The sequence below is a fragment of the Moschus berezovskii genome, chromosome 5, assembly GCF_049115385.1.
Source record: "Moschus berezovskii isolate FMDL1 chromosome 5, NW_MosBer_1.0, whole genome shotgun sequence".
Taxonomy (NCBI): domain Eukaryota; kingdom Metazoa; phylum Chordata; class Mammalia; order Artiodactyla; family Moschidae; genus Moschus; species Moschus berezovskii.
This window is the reverse complement of record NC_142464.1, coordinates 33,525,995-33,543,550: the sequence shown is the minus strand read 5'-3', so window position 1 is coordinate 33,543,550 and position 17,556 is coordinate 33,525,995. Positions and strand designations below refer to the sequence as shown.

Here is a 17,556-nt window from a genome sequence, read left to right as displayed (position 1 = left end):
ATCACCGACTCTGTGGACATGAGTTTGAGTGTACTCCGGGAGTTGGTGATGGACAGGGAGGCCTGGCGTGCTGTGATTCATGGGGTCGCAAAGAGTCGGACACGACTGAGCGACTGAACTGAACTGAACTGATACAGAGTGACATAAAACACTGGTTGTCTAGTTAGAGAGGCAGAGGGAAAAGTGGCCTACAAGAGGACATGAGGAATCTTTTGATGGTGATAGTTTTGTATCTTGATTGTGTTGGTATTTTCTTGGGTGTGCTAAACTGTCAAAACTCATTAATTATACATTCTAAATCTATGTGGTTTATTTCACATAAATTTTTCCTCAGTAGTTAATAAGGAAGGGAATCCAATCAGAATCTAAACAAAAAACTATACAGTTGAGGTTTTTTTCATCATATAGACCTAATAAATACTAGTCAGGACTTGAGAAACACTCTGAGAAATATGATAATGTATGTTTTTCTAACTCTTCTAGGTAAAACTTCATTTGTGCTTGCATTGTACTATGAAAAACTTAATTGTGCTTATTGTTTCAATATTTTCCTTCATTTTCTCTGCTGAACTATGAATTAGTTATCTTTGTATTCCCCAAATCTAACTCAGCTTGTGAAACATTGTAGGTACCCCAACACAGTTAGATTAGTAAAAGTGGATAATTAGTGCTAATTTGGCCCGAAGTCTTAAAACATCTTGATTAAACTGAATATGTGATTTATATGTCATTAATCAGTAGTTTAAGGATCTAGTACTCCTATTAAATAGTGTTTAATTTAGATTACAGGCAGGCTAGAGATTAGCTTTAACTGTGTAAATCTTTTTTATTATGGATTCATAATTTATAGGTCTTAGATGAATACACTTTGTTTATCATGAACATTTAATTTCTGTGAAGTTTTATATAAACTTCCTTTTTCCCTTTTTTCCCACCTGTTCCTCCAGAAGAGGTACATGTTCTCTTCTCTGTGCTTCTATACCACCCTGAAAAAAATTGTATTGATTTTTTTGTTGTTTACTATTCTGTCTCCCTCACTGAAATAGGAACTCTGTAAAAGGAAAGCCTTATGTTCCTGTTTATACCCACAGTGCCTCCCATAAAGGCTAAGTTAACATTAATAAGTACCTTTTCTATAATCAAATGTGTCAGTTTCACTGGATGAATTGGGTAATTTTTATTTTTCTTATTATTATTGGCTTTAATGTATCTTTTTAGTTGTTTAGTGGTTGCCCATATATATCTTTAACTTACCACAATTTACCATCAAATACTGTTATGTCACATATAGTTTAATCATCTTACAACTGTGTACTCCTAATTTCCTTCCTTCCATTCTTTGTGATATTATTGTCATATATTTTGTTGTTACATATGTTAAAGACCCGACAATGTATTGTTGTTTTTTATGCTTTCAATTCAGTTCAGTCGCTAAAGCTGAGACTTTTTTATGATTTAGACAGATATTTTTTTAAAACAGAAAAAAATTTTTTTGTTACTTTTTCTTTTTATCCTTTTTAGTGTTCCTTGTTTTTGTATATATCCAGATTTTTTATCCAGTTTGTAATCTCTTGCCTGAAAAGCTTTTGTTAACAGGTTGCTTTTTTCTTTCGATGCTTCAAAGATATTATTCCATTGTTTTCTAGCTAACATAGTTTTGGATGAGAATTCTGCTATATTCTTATTTTTGCCATTCCAAATATAAATATAACTTTTTTTTCCCCTCTGGCTGCCTTCAGAAGAGTCTCTTTTCCTTTGATCTTTCATCAGCTTGGCTATTTGGTGTGTATTTTTATTTTGTTTTCCTTGCTGGGGAGACAGGGAAGGTCCCTTAAACTTCATAGATTTGTGGTGTGATGTCTTTCATTATTTTTTGGAAATGTTTCCCTGTTAGCTCTTTAAATATTTCTTCTACCCTGTTCTCAATCTTTTCTCCTGCTGGGATTCCAGTTGTAGTTATGTTAGACCATTTGCTATTTTCTGTCAGCTTGTAGGTGCTTTGGTGTTTCCCTCCCTCTTCTTGTCTTTGTGTTTTAATTTTTATTATTTCTATTGCTCTACAAGTTCACTGAGCCTTTCCTTTGTTTTGCTGAGTCTACTGTTCAGCCTTTTGAAATAATTCTTTATCTTTGATAGTGTTTTTGATTTCTGACATCTCCATTTAACTCTTATAATTTCTGTTTCTCTATAAAATTCCATATCTCTCCATGGATATTATTCACCTTTTCTACTAAATTCTTTAACATATTAATCATGATTCTTTTAAAGTCCCTATTGATAGTTCTGACAGTTACCTATGAGTCTCATTCTGATGATTGAGTTATTTCTTGGCAGTGAATTATATTTTCCTCTTTTTTTAAAAAAATGTACCTCTTAATTTTGTATTGATGCTAGACATTGTATGTAGAAACTGAAATTAACAATATTAATCTCTGGAAATAAGCAAGTTTCCTTTTATTTCAGGTGGTTAATATGGGGTAGAGGAGCAGCCAGTCTAGTCAGAATTTGAGTTGGATTCATGTTTTGCTATTGCTTACTTGACTCCAGTGCAGTCATCTTTAGAACTTTAGTAATAGACTATTCCTACCTTGTACTTAGAGGAAAAGTACTAGAAGGATTTTTTTTTTTTTTAGTGTTCTTGCTGTCTCTTTAGCCATTCATGCCTGCCTATTCCACAAAGAAATCCTCACATATACCTGTTCCTCTTCCAATGGTGGACTATTAATGACAAGCACCATGAAGAATATCCATCACCGTTAGTATTAATTCCTGGAGCAAAACCCATTTCTAAACATTCTGGTGCTGAGTAGAAAAAAAAATTCAAAGTAGATTAAGTGTTGAGGAAAGAAGCTATAATTTTCTGTTGGTTGTACCCATATCATAATTTCTACATGTAATTGATTAAATAGGTAAGTAAATAATTAAAGCTCTATATTGATTAAATAACAAAATGTCCTATATTATTAAGTAGTTAAAATCCTATATTATATAATTGCTTGAAAAATATTGTTAGTAATCTGAAAACTATAATTTCTGTGAGATGTGTAAAATCTGAGTATGTAGTATAGGTTTACTTAATGCCAAGTAATGTCAAATATTCCTCTTTTTAAGATGAGGCTTGAATATTTTACACTTGTTTATGTAGAACAATGTTAGTTTCTTGGGGATACTGTAACAGAGTACCACAAACTGGTGGTTTAAAACAACAGAAGTTTGTTGAACAGTGTAGAGGCTGTAACTTCAAAATCAAGATGTCAAGCAAGACCATGCTCCCTTTTAACCTGTAGGCAGAGACTTTTTTTTCCTTTTTTTTTTGCCTCTTTCTAGCTTCTGGTGGCATCTGGAGTTCCTTGGCTTGTGGCCCAAACTCCAGTCTCTGCTTCTGTCATCACATGCTCTTCACAAATGTCTTCTCCATTTGTGTTTTCGTATCTTGTCATGGCATTCTCCTGTCTGCATCTCTCTCTTCTTCTTATAAGAATAACGGTCATATTGGATTAAGGACCCACTGAACTGTAATGTGACCTCTTCCTAACTCTGCAATGACCCTATTTCTCAATAAGGTCTGAGGTAAATTTTTGCAAGACAGAATTGACCCAAAAAGAGCAGAAATAATGTCTGTGTTTCAAAAACATACTCTTATCAGTAGCATTATCTCAGATAAAGATACTAAACTAATGAATCTAAAAGACAGTCTAAGAATATACTCATGAATAAATCTGTGTGTCATAAATTTGTTTTTTATAGGAAAAAACTTGGTATTTGATTACTTTTCAATTCAGGTAAATTTAAAGATAGCTGACTTTTTAAAATCATATTTTAATGAAAATATTTACAAACTTTATCATATTTACTTCTTATTTGTAGCATTATTCATACAGAATTCTGGCAGACTTTAGAAATTCAGTCATTTTTTTTTAACTCAGCTGTGAAATAGTTTGGAGATTTTGAGTAATACTTTTCATTTAGTTATCTAAGACATCTGAATTTCATAACACATGTGGCTGATATTCACTGAAAATGAATGGGCACTTAATGGGCTCTTAGGATTCTAATCTCAGTTATAGTTTGTTATTGACTAAAAACGGCTCAGAATAGTATTTGTGCCCCTGAATTTAAAATGAGTCCAATTTATGTTGTTTGTTTTAAAATCCTTGTTCAGTATATATTACAAACATTCAGATTCTATTGTAAGAAAGTATTTTTTTCATAGAGGCTTAAAGGTGGTATAGTAGTAGAGTCTGAAGGAGAAAACATGAGAAATATGATATTAATCATTGGAAAGCTAAAATGATAAATTTAAAACATTAAAAAAAGGTACACAGCATATCCTAAGTACTTCCTGTTTGCACAACATGGACACAGTAGAAATAGAAGTAGAATTGAAATGAATAAGAGAATGTCAAAGCTAGAAAGACGTTTGAGCGTCTTCTCCTCCTCTTCCCCTCCTTTCCTGATTAGGAAACTGACTTCAGTAGAGGTTAAGAAGCTTTCTTATGGGCAAAGTTAACAAAACCCCTAACTTAAAGACCTTATTATAGTTATTTTAAAAGTCATTACCTCAGTGATACTGTAGGTTTTTAAATATTAAAAACTTCTGCCTTGCCTTATTGAAATAATCTTAACATTTCAAATTTTAGGTAAGAAAAATGCTCATTTCTACGCCAGCAACCAGGAGTAGTCCCAAGAATTTCATCGTTAAATGTTCTTTGCATTCAGGTCCTCAGTTTATTACATGTCTACAGCTTTATTTACTTGAAGAGTAAAGTGACTTTCTGTTGAACATGAATCTTCTTTGCCCTTAATTAGCTATAGCTGAACTTTAATTACAGTTAAATTAAAAAATTTTAATTCTGAAAATGATTGGGAAAAGAAGCATATTATCCTCGGTCTAATAGTGCAGAAGGCGAAAGTGTGAGAAAGATTTTATCTGTTGTGTTCTCTTTTCTCTGTAAAAGTAAGGAAGCATGTTTTCTGTCAAGAATGCAGAAGTTGGAAAAGGGAGGGACTTTTAAAAGTTGTGACTATTTGGATGGCTCATCATAGGTAATGTGACGGGTGTGTGAAAAGATGTGCAGCATAATTTTAAGGGTTTGTCATTGTTCATAAGGCCATCAGTTTTACAGAGTTAAAGAAAAGATTGTGTAATTTGTTCGTTGTTTGCTGTGATTCTAATATTGTTAGTCAAAGCATGTTTTCTCAGACATTTGGAAATATCTCACTGTCAACATGGATCTCAGTGAAGGGATGTGTGTGTGTGACTCTCCATCAGTTTTGATATGGATATGAAAGTTGTATTATCGTACTATACCTCTTTAATCTCTTGTGAAATAGATTCTATTTCTTCTGTTTTGTCTATATGTGAAATAGATTTTGTCTGTCAGTGTAGATTGGTCTCAGATTTCCCTGAAGGTCCAGTGGTTAAGACTGAGCTTTCAACACAGGGGGCATGAGTTTGATTTCTTTTCCAGAACTAAGATCCCACACACCATGTGGCAAGGCCGAAAAAATAAAATAGTACCCCAAATGTAGATTGCTTTTACTATTTGCTAAGTTCATGGATACATTAAAAAGATTTTGGGTATCTTACTCAAGAATTTTTCATAAATAAGCCTTTTAAAAAGATTCACAGTTAACACCAACATAGTGCTGTTGTGTTGCTAAATGGTAAAAGTAATCCAAAATATGTTTTTAATGTTTAATAAGGGAACATGGAATTAGAATTAAGTTTCCCAAGTTTTAGTTCAGAATGCTGATGTTTAATCATTACAGTTTCTTTAAGCAAATTCTGAGTTGAAATATAAGAAAAATGAAACATCATTTATAATTTATCTTCTTAGCTAATTTATCATAGTGCTATCTCTAAAGTAGATTTACAGTAAAAGTCATTTTTAATTTCTCTACTAAGGGTCTTAGCTTTCATTTTGGCCATCAGTAACCCTAAAAAAACCTTTGCTAGCTTTCTGTTCCATACCAGCTTTAACTTTGGCAAATCTCTAGCACTTCTGTGTGTGTGCGCAGCCTGTGCACAGCCAGTATTGTTTTTGCAGGGCGTTTGTGCAGGATGTTTTTAAAGACAGAGGTAGTGCACAAATCTGTGACAGTACAACGTGTAAAGTGAACCCTTCAGTTGCTAAAACTTCTTTGAAAACACAAAAAATAATTTAGTCAGTAGTCTTTCCACAACACACACTTTTCTCATGTTTGTCAATATTAATTTTTAACAAAATTTAGATGAAAGGTTATAGGTATGACCAGCTCCTGTCGTTTATTTCTCACATGCAGTCATAATTTTCTGAATTGCTGCATCACAATCACCACAGTAACCGCTCCTTATGTCACAGAGGATTATTACTTCTGGTGGGAAATAAGTAGTTTGAGCAGATGGGTGCCTAAGGAATGAAGATCCTGTTATTATACAAATAATTATAGAGAGTGGGAGGAAAACATATCAAATATATATATAGGCATAATTTTAAAACAGATTTTTATCATTTGTATTTGATACTGAGAATTTTTGAAAAGAAATATGAAAAAATGATGTTTAAACCACAAAAGTAGAATGTAGCATGGAAATCATACATTTAGATTATAAGCTAAATTCTTTTAAAAATTAATTTTAGATAAAATTTCCTATTGTAAATTATAGGCTTCTTTGACATCCAACACCATTCTGCTTCCCCAGTCTTCCTCCTTAGTCCTTTCAAAGATTTAAGCCTTCCAAAGTCTCTCTCAGGAAAACTGGTAATTATTGAAATGATTTTAAAAAGACAGTTTATTTGCTGATGTTATAGTAAGGCTTTCTATAAGCAACAAAGTTAAAAAAGTTCCAGAATTGTGCCTGCTGCTGCTGCTGCGTCACTTCAGTCGTGTCCGACTCTGTGTGACCCCATAGACGGAAGCCCACCAGGCTCCCCCATCCCTGGGATTCTCCAGGCAAGAACACTGGAGTGGGTTGCCATTTCCTTCTCCAATGTGTGAAAGTGAAGTTGCTCAGTTGTGTCCGACCCCTAGCGACCCCACGGACTGCAGCCTACCAGGCTCCTCCATCCAGGGGATTTTCTAGGCAATAGTACTGGAGTGGCTTGCCATTGCCTTCTCCGAGAATTGTGCCTATCCAGTCATAATTAGTGCATAGGCTTGATAGTCAGCTTCTACCAGCTACTTGGCTCTCTTTTCATTTTCTTTCAAATTCTAATATCTGTGTATGCATCCATTTATCAATCTCCCTCCCTCAGCGTGAACTGTTTTTACCTCTATGCACATGCTATAAACTCTTGAACTAAATTTTCTGTCTTATTACATGTATGGAAAAGTCATCTTGTCAGTATTCTGCAGTAGGTTCAACCTCACCCATCAGATTTAACAATCAAGTAGAATGTTGATCTAACAGTAGGTTATTAATCAAGTTAACAGTCCTGTTAGCCATCAAGTGGAATGCCAGTTGCAGTGAAGGAGTGAGGTGACAGGAACTCACACACTGACGGAGGGAATGTGCACTGGCTTTGGAAGCCTGTTTGTCATTATCTTAACAGGTAGAAGATGTGCAGAGTCTATGAACCAACAGTACCACCTGGGTATTATAAATAATAGCCCAAACCTAAAAACAACCCAAATAATAATCAGCAAAGGAAAAAATAAATAATTATGATGTGTTTATACAATGAATATTGCACAGCAAAGAAGCATGTAACAGAGTAGATGGATATCATAAACGCACTGTTCAGTGTAAGAAGGCACTAAAAGAATGAATACAACATGGTTTCATTTAAGTAAAGCTCAGAACACAAGGAAAGCTAAACCTATTGTGGTTTAAGGATTAAAAAAGAAGTAAATGATTTTCATTCCCATTTCTCTTCCTTTCCCTGCCTCCTCCCTCCTTCTCTTTCTCTCTCTCCCATCCCTAAGGTGAATTGTAATTTACCAAAATGTAGCCTAAGGCCTCATTCGTTCAATACATATTGAGTGCCTACTATGTGTGGGGCATTTGGGAAAGTGAAGTGAAAATCACTCAGTCCTGTCCAACTCTTTGCGACCCCATAGACTATACAGTCCATGGAATTCTCCAGGCCAGAATACTGGAGTGGGTAGCCATTCCCTTCTCCAGGGGATCTTCCCAACCCAGGGATCGAATCCAGGTCTCCCGCATTGCAGGCGGATTCTTTATCAGCTGAGCCACAACATACAAGCAAATCTGAAAGTAGAATATACTGTAACATGTCACAGAGCTTGTATTCAGTGGTTGTTTTCAGGTTCTTTCCTCAGCCTTAGTGCATAACTTGTACCTGATGGTAGAATACCAACTTGCTCACGTTTTCTTCTCATTTGTGAGGCATAATAAACATGACATCCAAATTTCATTGCTTCCTGGTTTTGGCTACTGAACGGAAGAGTAATATCAAGTGCAATATTTCATTAGCCCTATTTCATAAAGCCGTGCTCTTACATAGTGCTCTTATTTGTGCTGGAAGCTACTCTATGTGACAAGTCATCCTTAAAGAATGTAGCAGGGCTTAAAGAGTTGGTGGGCTGCACTTTCAAGTGGTTGGATACTTACATTTATGGAAAATAAAAATGTAAATTATATTTCTAGAAGTGACGACTCAGGGTGCCTCACAAATTATAAGTCACTTATTATCACAGAGTTAAAAGTGAGCCTGCATTCGAGGATATGAAAGTTTAGGATAAGGAATCTTTTGAAAGTTATTTTCAAGTGAACAATAATAATACTCATTTTAATATGATAGCATAAAGCTATAGAGCTACCTTTGCTGTAGAAAAACAGTTTGAATGGACTTGTGTAATGACATGTTCTAATATATATCTTAAATAATTTGTGAGATGCCTTTAAAAACTTTTTCACTGGTTTTGATAGAGTAAATGGACACAGCATTATTGTTTCTTTGCATCTTCAGATTCTTTATTTTAATAAAATTCTCTTTAACTCAGATATTTTATATGTGCTTTTCATCTTTAATTTGGTAATAATGTAATTTCTAAGGTAGAAATTGAGCTTACACTCTGCAGCCCCAACTCTTGATGACACATAACTATGTTGTAGACAGTGCAAACAGGGCAGGCTGGGAGGAAGGGAAAGAAGGAAAGCAGAGGAAGGGAAGAAAAATACTGTGGCCCTGAAACACAAGTAGGCAATTTGCCTTTTAATTGTAGTTATGTTCTTGCTTATTGCATTACTGAATTTGATGAACAAATTTGTTGAATGAATTTGTATTAAAATTTTTTGAATTTAATGCTTTGAATATTGAATACCTGAATATCGAAAGGAAGCCAGCTTACTTTCTAAGCACATACAATTTATATTTTGAAAGCCTGTCCTTACTGAACAGTTAGAATCAAAAACTATTTGAACTTTGCAATTTAGGGAGGGGGGTATATTGTATATGTGGGCTTCCCAGGTGGCTCAGTGGTAGAGAATCCACCTGCCAGTGAAGGAGATGTGGGTTCAATGCCTGGGTCAGGAAAATCCCCTGGAGAAGAAAATGGCAACCTGCTCCGGTCTTCTTGCCTGGGAAATCCCATGGACGGAGTACCCTGGAGGGCTATAGTCCATGCAGTTGCAAGAGTCGGACCTGATTCAGTGACTCAACAGCAACAAATACTGTATGTGCATAATATTGAAGGTCTGAGATTTGTCATCCTGATGTTTAGTTTTTTCTGACATGATCTGCATACATATTGCCCAGCAAGTTAGATAATTTGCACTTAAGTTATTGGAAAAGAAAACTCTAAATGAGATATGACCAAGATATCTAAATGAGATATGTATTATAGTTGGCTGGCTCATGTGACTAGTTACTCTGGCACTGAAAAATTTTCTCTGATCTTATTAACTAATTAGCATAGGGTCCTTTTCTGCATCTATATAACAATACAGTGAAGCCAAGTGGGCATGGCACAAAACTTAAGTGAACAGAACCATTTTGTTTCATTTTAGTACAGATTTCCTTAAAATTTTCAAAAATTATGAAGCCCTACTATATAAGTTGTGTGTGTATTTCTGCCACAGGAAATGACACGTATTGTTTCATTTTCTATTATGATTCAGCAACAGTTAGAAAGATATCTTAGTTTCAGTTCTTTTATTAGATTTCATTTACTAACTAATTTCATAGCAGTAATTCTTTTATGAGGCATTTCTTTTACTGATCCTTTTGTATGCCTCTATAGCTGCATAATTCAGTATGTCAGCCACTATCCAGGTTTGACTCTTGAGCTATTGAAATGTGGCTAGTCTGAACAGACATGTAACTGTAGTGTAAAATATAAAATACACTTGGCTTTCAAAGATTTATTACTAAGATGAGAATATAAAATATTTCACTAGCAATTTTGTTGTGTATTGTAGTGATCATATTTTAGAGATTTTGGATTGAGTAAAACATATCGCTGAAACTAATTTTTCACTTTTTATGTTTTTAATATGGCTACTTGTAAATTTAAATTATATATTTGGTTCACATTTATGGCTCTCATTTTCATTGTATGCACTGTTCTAGAGTCTATCATTTTATATAAGGAAGTCAGATTTAGAAAGACGTGTTCTTTCTTTCATCTCTTTCTTATTCTGTGTTCAAGGTTTGCAAAAGTATTTTAAAGTGATATCTATGTTCCAACAGTTAAATGATATTTCTTCTGTGTGATGTAGATGTACACACAGCAGAAGATATGTTTGACCATTTGACCATTGATTATAAAGTTTAAGTGTATTGGTGTGTTCTTGAATGGAGAGAAGAAGGAAAAATGAAACGCAAACTACTAAGAATTGAAAAAGGAAATATGCTTATGTACTATAGACAATGCCAGTAAAAAGACCCTAGTACTAATCTTTAGGAATTACATATTGTAATCTAGAGTTACGCTGTACTGCAGATGTTGTCTTTGATAGTAACTGACTTTGAAACCACTGAGAGAAAGATACATTTAGTGGTTTCCAAACCAAGAAAAAATTTCCAAATTTTAGTTTCAGTTTTTTTCGTCTTACACAGAGTTGTCATTTGTGAAAGAGAAGGCAAAAAATTTCACATCAGTCATAAACTCTTAGGTCCCAGAGAAGTTCTTTAAATTCCTGTATGATACCAATGAGAATAATCTTTTTTCTCCTAAAAAATGATTGCCTCTCTTCCCCATCCCACCCCCATTTCCATGTTTATTTGTTTTGTTTTGCTTTCCGAGAAGACATTTAATGCCCTATTTGGTTTATTTTCTGCTTACTAAATAAGGAATAACTCTGTTATGTTTTGTATTTGAAATTTTAAGGTACATTTCTTTTTTCTTTTATTTTTAATTTGACTCTTTGTTTTACAGATGAGGGCAGAAGTGCAGTTGACCAAGCAGGTGGTGCACAGATTGTAGTTGACCATTTAAGGTCACTGTGCAGTAAAACAGATCCCGCCAGTGAGAAGCTCTTGACTGTCTTTTGTGGCATGCTGATGAACTATAGCAATGAGAATGGTAAACAAAATTGAAAACTTGCTTTATCTGTGGGGGAGAAATTAAAAATCATCATTACTGTAGTATACACTAAAAAATTTAGAAAAATATGAACAAAGCATTCATATTAATAAGTAACATATAAAATTAGTAACTAGCCAACATTAAATTACAATGTTTCAAAAATACACAGTGGTCTAATTTACTAAATGGGACTGATTGTTGAAGGGTTGTCCATGTTAATCAATACCAAAACCAAGAAACAAAATAATGGTATGGTTTGTGATTTCTTGCTATGAACATTATAAAAATATACAGTGTTAAAATAGCTTTTTGTTTATTACTTTATATTAATACCAGGAGCAATTTTAAAACACAAACACTGTCTATATAAATAAAATTATTTTCTCTAGATATTGAATTTACTTGTAACAGTAAAAAGAAAAATGTAATGAAATCTGGCCTTAGAAAAATGAAGTTCAGATCAATTGCAGATATTTAATTTTAGAAATTTAATAAGTACTTGTGAACAGAAGTTTCTTGTCTCTGTAAAACTTTCTTATAACCCAGCAACAAATGATATGTCAATTTTCAGAGAGCTTATATGGTTGTTGATTAAACAAACATAAAAACAATGAAATGAAGTCTTCTTCACCTTACTTTTAAATATCACAAAAAAATAATGTGTATTCTTCTATGAATTACTGCATGGATTAAAGATTCAACTTCTGGTGTGTTCCTAGAATTAATGCAAATAAGGTCTTTTTGTGACTTATTTCATCATGGTATTTTAAGTTGAAGTCTCTTGCAGAGACAAATATACTTGTATACTGAACATGTAATAGTGTTCTTTCCCATGTTATAGAAACATGGGGGTCTTTAGGTATATTTGTTATTTCTTCATGAGTCCTAAGAAATATTCTGAATAATTAAAAAAGAAAGGTAAACGTTGATGACAAATGACTACTGACATTTGACCTTGGTGTTAGTGACAACAGCAAATGGTGGGGACTACAGCCCTTTTCCTGTTGAAAGGGGAGAGCTACTGCTCTTCTCTCGCCATTGTTTCTGTTGGCAGTTTGGCCAATTACTGCCAAATCTTTTCATTTAGTGGTAGGAGGAAGTTAAAAAAACTAATTTTTTTTGTGACCTCTCTTTTTAAACGTTGGATTACATTTGCTTCTTTAGCACTGTACAGGCTAAACAGAATGTGTCCTCAAGTCACATCCTTCCAAGAAACACTGGCTTTAAACTTCTGAATTAAAATTATCCATTATAATGATAATAAATAGTTCTTATTCATTAAATGACTTGCCTGTTACTTGAACTGATAACAGATGTAGTCTTTATAGGGTCAGTTTCCACTCTTTCTTACTCTCTGGTGGGTTTACTTTTGAAAAGAAAATGCCCTATACATATTAATAGACAAAGCAGAAATGCAGAATCTGGATAATCTACAAAATGAATAGCCAGTTCCTAAAGAATTGAAATTTGATCATAATACACAAGGATATGAATTGCATTAAGAAATCATGGGCCAGTTATTCATATCACTTCCTTTTCCTTCCTTTTCATTTAAACTTGGATATCTGCAAAAGTGGGACAAGAGCTAAGTGGGAGAATGGTTTAGAAAGATATGAATGAAAGAAACTAGTAAAATTACTATGGCAGCTCTGGCTGTAAAAGAATTAGTCTTGTTATGCACCTAAACTTGCTGTTTATCTTTTGAGGAAGCTGTTCAAAAGTCTGTACAAAAGCATATCATACAGCCAAAATGGTCTTCAAAACATCACTTATTCTAATCTGAAGGAGATTGTGATTCACTATTAATTAGGATATCACACCATGTAGGAAAATATACTGAGAAGGTAATGTTAACAACACACAGAACTCATGACCTAAATGCATGATATATTTCTTTTGTAAATGTTGTTACCTACCACCCCTACCCCCAGGTGTGCAAGTATTCCCAAGAAATAACTTAGATATTTTGGAAAGCTATATTAATTTTTCTTAGAACATTTTTGGAACAGTGATGTTTTTATTCCTTTCTTCTAAAAGCTGCAGTTTGAATGCACTTTTAAAAACTTATTAGGTAAAATAGAAATAGTTACCTTTATGTTTTAAAAGAAGAAATACCAAATTTGTAACGATATTCTTTCCTTCACTTCCTTCTACATTTGTCTATCATGGGAATCATAGTTTGTGAAGCATTTCTTTTTCTTCATAATGCTCTTTAACTTAAATTATATCCTTTTTTGTTTGTATAATTATTAAGCATCTTTGTTGTATCCATTATTACTATTTTCTTTAAAATATGTTTGATACTTTCCAACTGAATTTTAGGTCTTGACCAAGATCAGATCATTTGGTAATTGATCCCGTCCAACTCAGGAAGCACTTTTTATTAGAACTGACAAATGAAATTTCTTTTTATGTGTATTTGCTATTGAATTTCAGTACACAAGCCTCTGCTAGTTTCTGAGTAGAATAGTTGAGTGATAAATACCTCCTTGTTACTCTAACAGAAAAATTAACTCTACCCTCAGTCCTAATAACTTGTCTCCTTAGTAGTTAGGAAGTACTCTTCAGCTTCATAGTTAAAAGTTTTTAAATATGGAGATAAGAAAGTACTGAAATGATCACAGAGACTCACCAACATAGTTTCTCTAGTGAGAACATTTTCAAATTGTTAGTCTTAAAGGTGGCTTGACACCAAGCTGAGACTCAGGATATCTCGATTCCTGTGCTTTTAGTGGACAACTCTGAGCATTTCAGATCTCGGAATACATTAAATAGGAAATCAAGTTTCCTAAACACATGCAGGAAAGATACATAATGAAAACACTCAGTTAAGTCATTTTTATACCCTTTGATAAAGCTATATAAAACTCAAGGTTCATGAGTTCTAAAACTTTAGAAACTGCTAAGACTTTTAAGTTAAAAACTAGATATATTCTTTTGTTTCCCCACTAGTGAAGCAATTAAAACTTTTTATATTCAGACAATTAAGTGTAGACTATCTGAATAGAAAAAGTTATAATTACTTAGCTAGAAAAGTTGTATCAATTATATTGCTAAATGAAATCATATTTAAATAAAATAACATGAATAAAACATTTTGTTTAGTGAAAATCATTTCAAATTTTTCCATTTTGAAAAAGTCATACCTGTTTTTCACATGAGAAAGCACTTCCATTTTGTAGCCTTCCAGAATATTCTGAATATCTGACTGTTGTGGTTAGAGAAAATCATGTCGACAATTTGACATTCAGTTTGAGGAAGTGTGAAATGTATTTTCTTTATGTATTTATAACTTTAAAGTTTTATTTATTCTATAAACCAGAACTCAAACTTATTATTGTAGGAATTTTTAATTTCATTAGTTTCTTGGATTATTTTTTTTCTTAGCTTTAGTTACCCAGTGCCAAAACATTGCACTGAGGATTGAAAATTTTGTTCACATAACCAGCTGTTTTCAAATACAACACCATTTTGGTATATAGTACGAGTTTGGAAAATATTTATATAATAAATTGACTTTTCTGGGTGCTTTGTATTGTCTAAATTCTTTTAATCAGCAAAATCAATGGTTGGAAGAAAAATATGTTGCTGGTATGCATTTTCTTCATTAAGTAAGTTAGGACCATTATAAACTCCTGCCTATCACATTAGTTTATATTTGCTGTTTGCATACATGGCAGTAGGAGAAAGTGGCATTGAAAACAAGCTGACAGTAATAGTACCAGATCTGTGGTTAATAATTTACCATAGGTGATCCACAGACTTGACAAATCTGCATATGTATACTTGAAAGTTGATTGCAGCTTGAATAGAAATAAACCAGTTATCTAAAGCAAAGCACCGGAATAATTTAGCGCCTTATTGTGGAATCTGGATGGCCATCATTTTTATTATATTACAAATAACCATGATAGGCAATATATATTTCATGGAAAGCTCCGTAACTGAGAGTTTAAGTTTTTCTTAGTACACTTATACTACAAGCATAAAATATAGGGAAAAATCTGTAATAATTCTAAGAAAAATTATTAATGATGATAAGCATTAAAACAAAGACTAGAAGTAACTTGTTTTATATAACCTATGCCATCAGAGAAAAAAGTAGAGGAAATAAACATGTCATCAGGAAAGGAAAAGTTAGTTTCCTTCTAAAGTGACTAATATGCACAGTCTATGATAGGCTTCTTCATGTGACAACTGGTATCATATATATACAATACATGGGTGTGTGTGTGTGTGTATGTATATGGTTTTTACAAATAGAGCTGATTTTTCTGTGATATCTTAATAATTCCTTGTTACTGAAAGAGTTAATTTCTCTTATAGGGTTCCTGAAATCTCTCTAACATACTCTCATGATAATGTATTTGCCATGTGAACTTACAATAACTGAACTATGTTTGGAGGGAGGCCATCTGTTTGATTTAAGAGGTACATTTGATGGAGTGTCAGACCCTATAAATTGAATTTAATTATTAAGCCCAGTACTTAAATTCAGTTGTTTAAAATGGGTTTGTAAAGTACATCTTCTCTCCTCTAATTTAAAGAGCACTTAATATGTAGTTAGTATTAGCTGCTACTTTCATTTCAACCAGTAGTTTCTCAATTCTGATAATACTGTTAATTTTTGTAATGAACTCAGCCCAATTAACTTGGCTTACTTGATTTTTATTCTTACTTAAAATAGAAAGAATAGAAATTAATAAGGAATAATCCTGATTAAAAACTAAAAATGCACTTTGGCCTGAGCCTCTTGTTTATGTTTTGGTATTACTTTTTTGTAGGTAAGAAAGAAGGCTTCCTAGATGTTAGATGTTTGGAGAATGATTTTTTTTGCATGAATGAGGAACTAGTTTCAAAGTTTACTTACTGTGGGTATAAGCTAATTAATAATTCTGCAAATTTTCTAAATACTAAAAACTTTCTGGCTAACTTAAAGGGGAAAAGATAAAACAGTGTATCTTTGCAATTTATTGTCTTTTTTCTTAAATAATTATATTAATTTTTCTATATATATAGTTTTCATTTTACCTTCTGTTCTTTTTTTTTCTCTTTTTAAAATGGCATGGGAGATGTACTTTTAAATTCTAACCATTGAAACTCAGTTTGTCAAATTACTCTAGTACTCTAGTTGAAGTGCATGAAAGACTTATATTAGAATTCTTTATTTGCTAATTGCTGTTCTTTGTAAAAATTTCGGAATTTTCATTGTTTGACCAACAGAGCTTCCTAATGATTCTGAAGCAGGTGACATTCATGAAGTTCTGCTACAAGTAATGTCATTTTAAACAAATTGTTTTATTGAAGGACAGAGCAGTTAATTGTTCTTACACCTTAATTGTTCTTGTTCTGCTAATTCTGCCTATTAAATTTGACCAATTAGATTATTAGGTCTTCATCATAATCCTCCTAAACTGTTAGTCTAATAATACTGTTATTTAATGGACAGACTCTGAATTTGGTTTTTAGTAGAGGTGTACCAAATGTACATGTTAGTTTAATTCCTCATGAACAGTTACTACCAGTAATATTCAGTTTTGGCTATTATAGAATGAACTTCTGAATCCAAGAATTCAAAATATATCACAAAAAATGAAGTGATGGCTATAGTTTTGTTAATATAATGTTAAAATTGACATATTAAAGAAGTAATACTTTTTGCAGCATTTTTAGCTTTTATAACATGACTGCATATTTAGCATTGTGATACTAAATAACCAATTTTAACTGAGGACAGTAGGGTAATATGTTGGGGGTTTCTCATTCTCTAACATGTGAAAACATGTGTAGAAGGTGACTAATAAGATGTTGTTGAATATTACTTTTGAGAATGTCCTCATAGTGAAAATTTAAGGTGGCAGAGTTGGCTTTCTGATTTTAACTCATCCTCATAAGATGTAAAGAATTCTCAAATTGGACTTACTCTTGAAAGATTCATGGCTGGAATGGAATTAATTAACTAAAAAAAAAACTCCTAACATTTTTGTTGTAAATTCTGAAGAGAATAGATGATAAAATCTCTGTTATTCTGCCCTGATTTAACTTTTACATTTATATAGCTTTCACCATCATTAGTTATTG

At 32.8% G+C, this 17,556-nt stretch overlaps 1 protein-coding gene across 5 annotated transcripts in view; it reads left to right on the top strand.

Annotated features, from left to right (window-relative positions):
• RAP1GDS1 (Rap1 GTPase-GDP dissociation stimulator 1) overlaps window positions 1-17,556 on the top strand; it is a 164,142-nt gene that overhangs the window by 102,378 nt on the left and 44,208 nt on the right. For 4 of the 5 annotated variants that reach the window (XM_055435081.2, XM_055435080.2, XM_055435079.2 and 1 more), the window contains one exon: window positions 11,326-11,472. The exons of the other annotated variant lie outside the window; for it this stretch is intronic. In XM_055435081.2, the coding sequence (XP_055291056.1) occupies window positions 11,326-11,472 (147 nt within the window). The remainder of the gene's footprint in view (window positions 1-11,325; window positions 11,473-17,556) is intronic. 5 annotated transcript variants of the gene reach the window in all.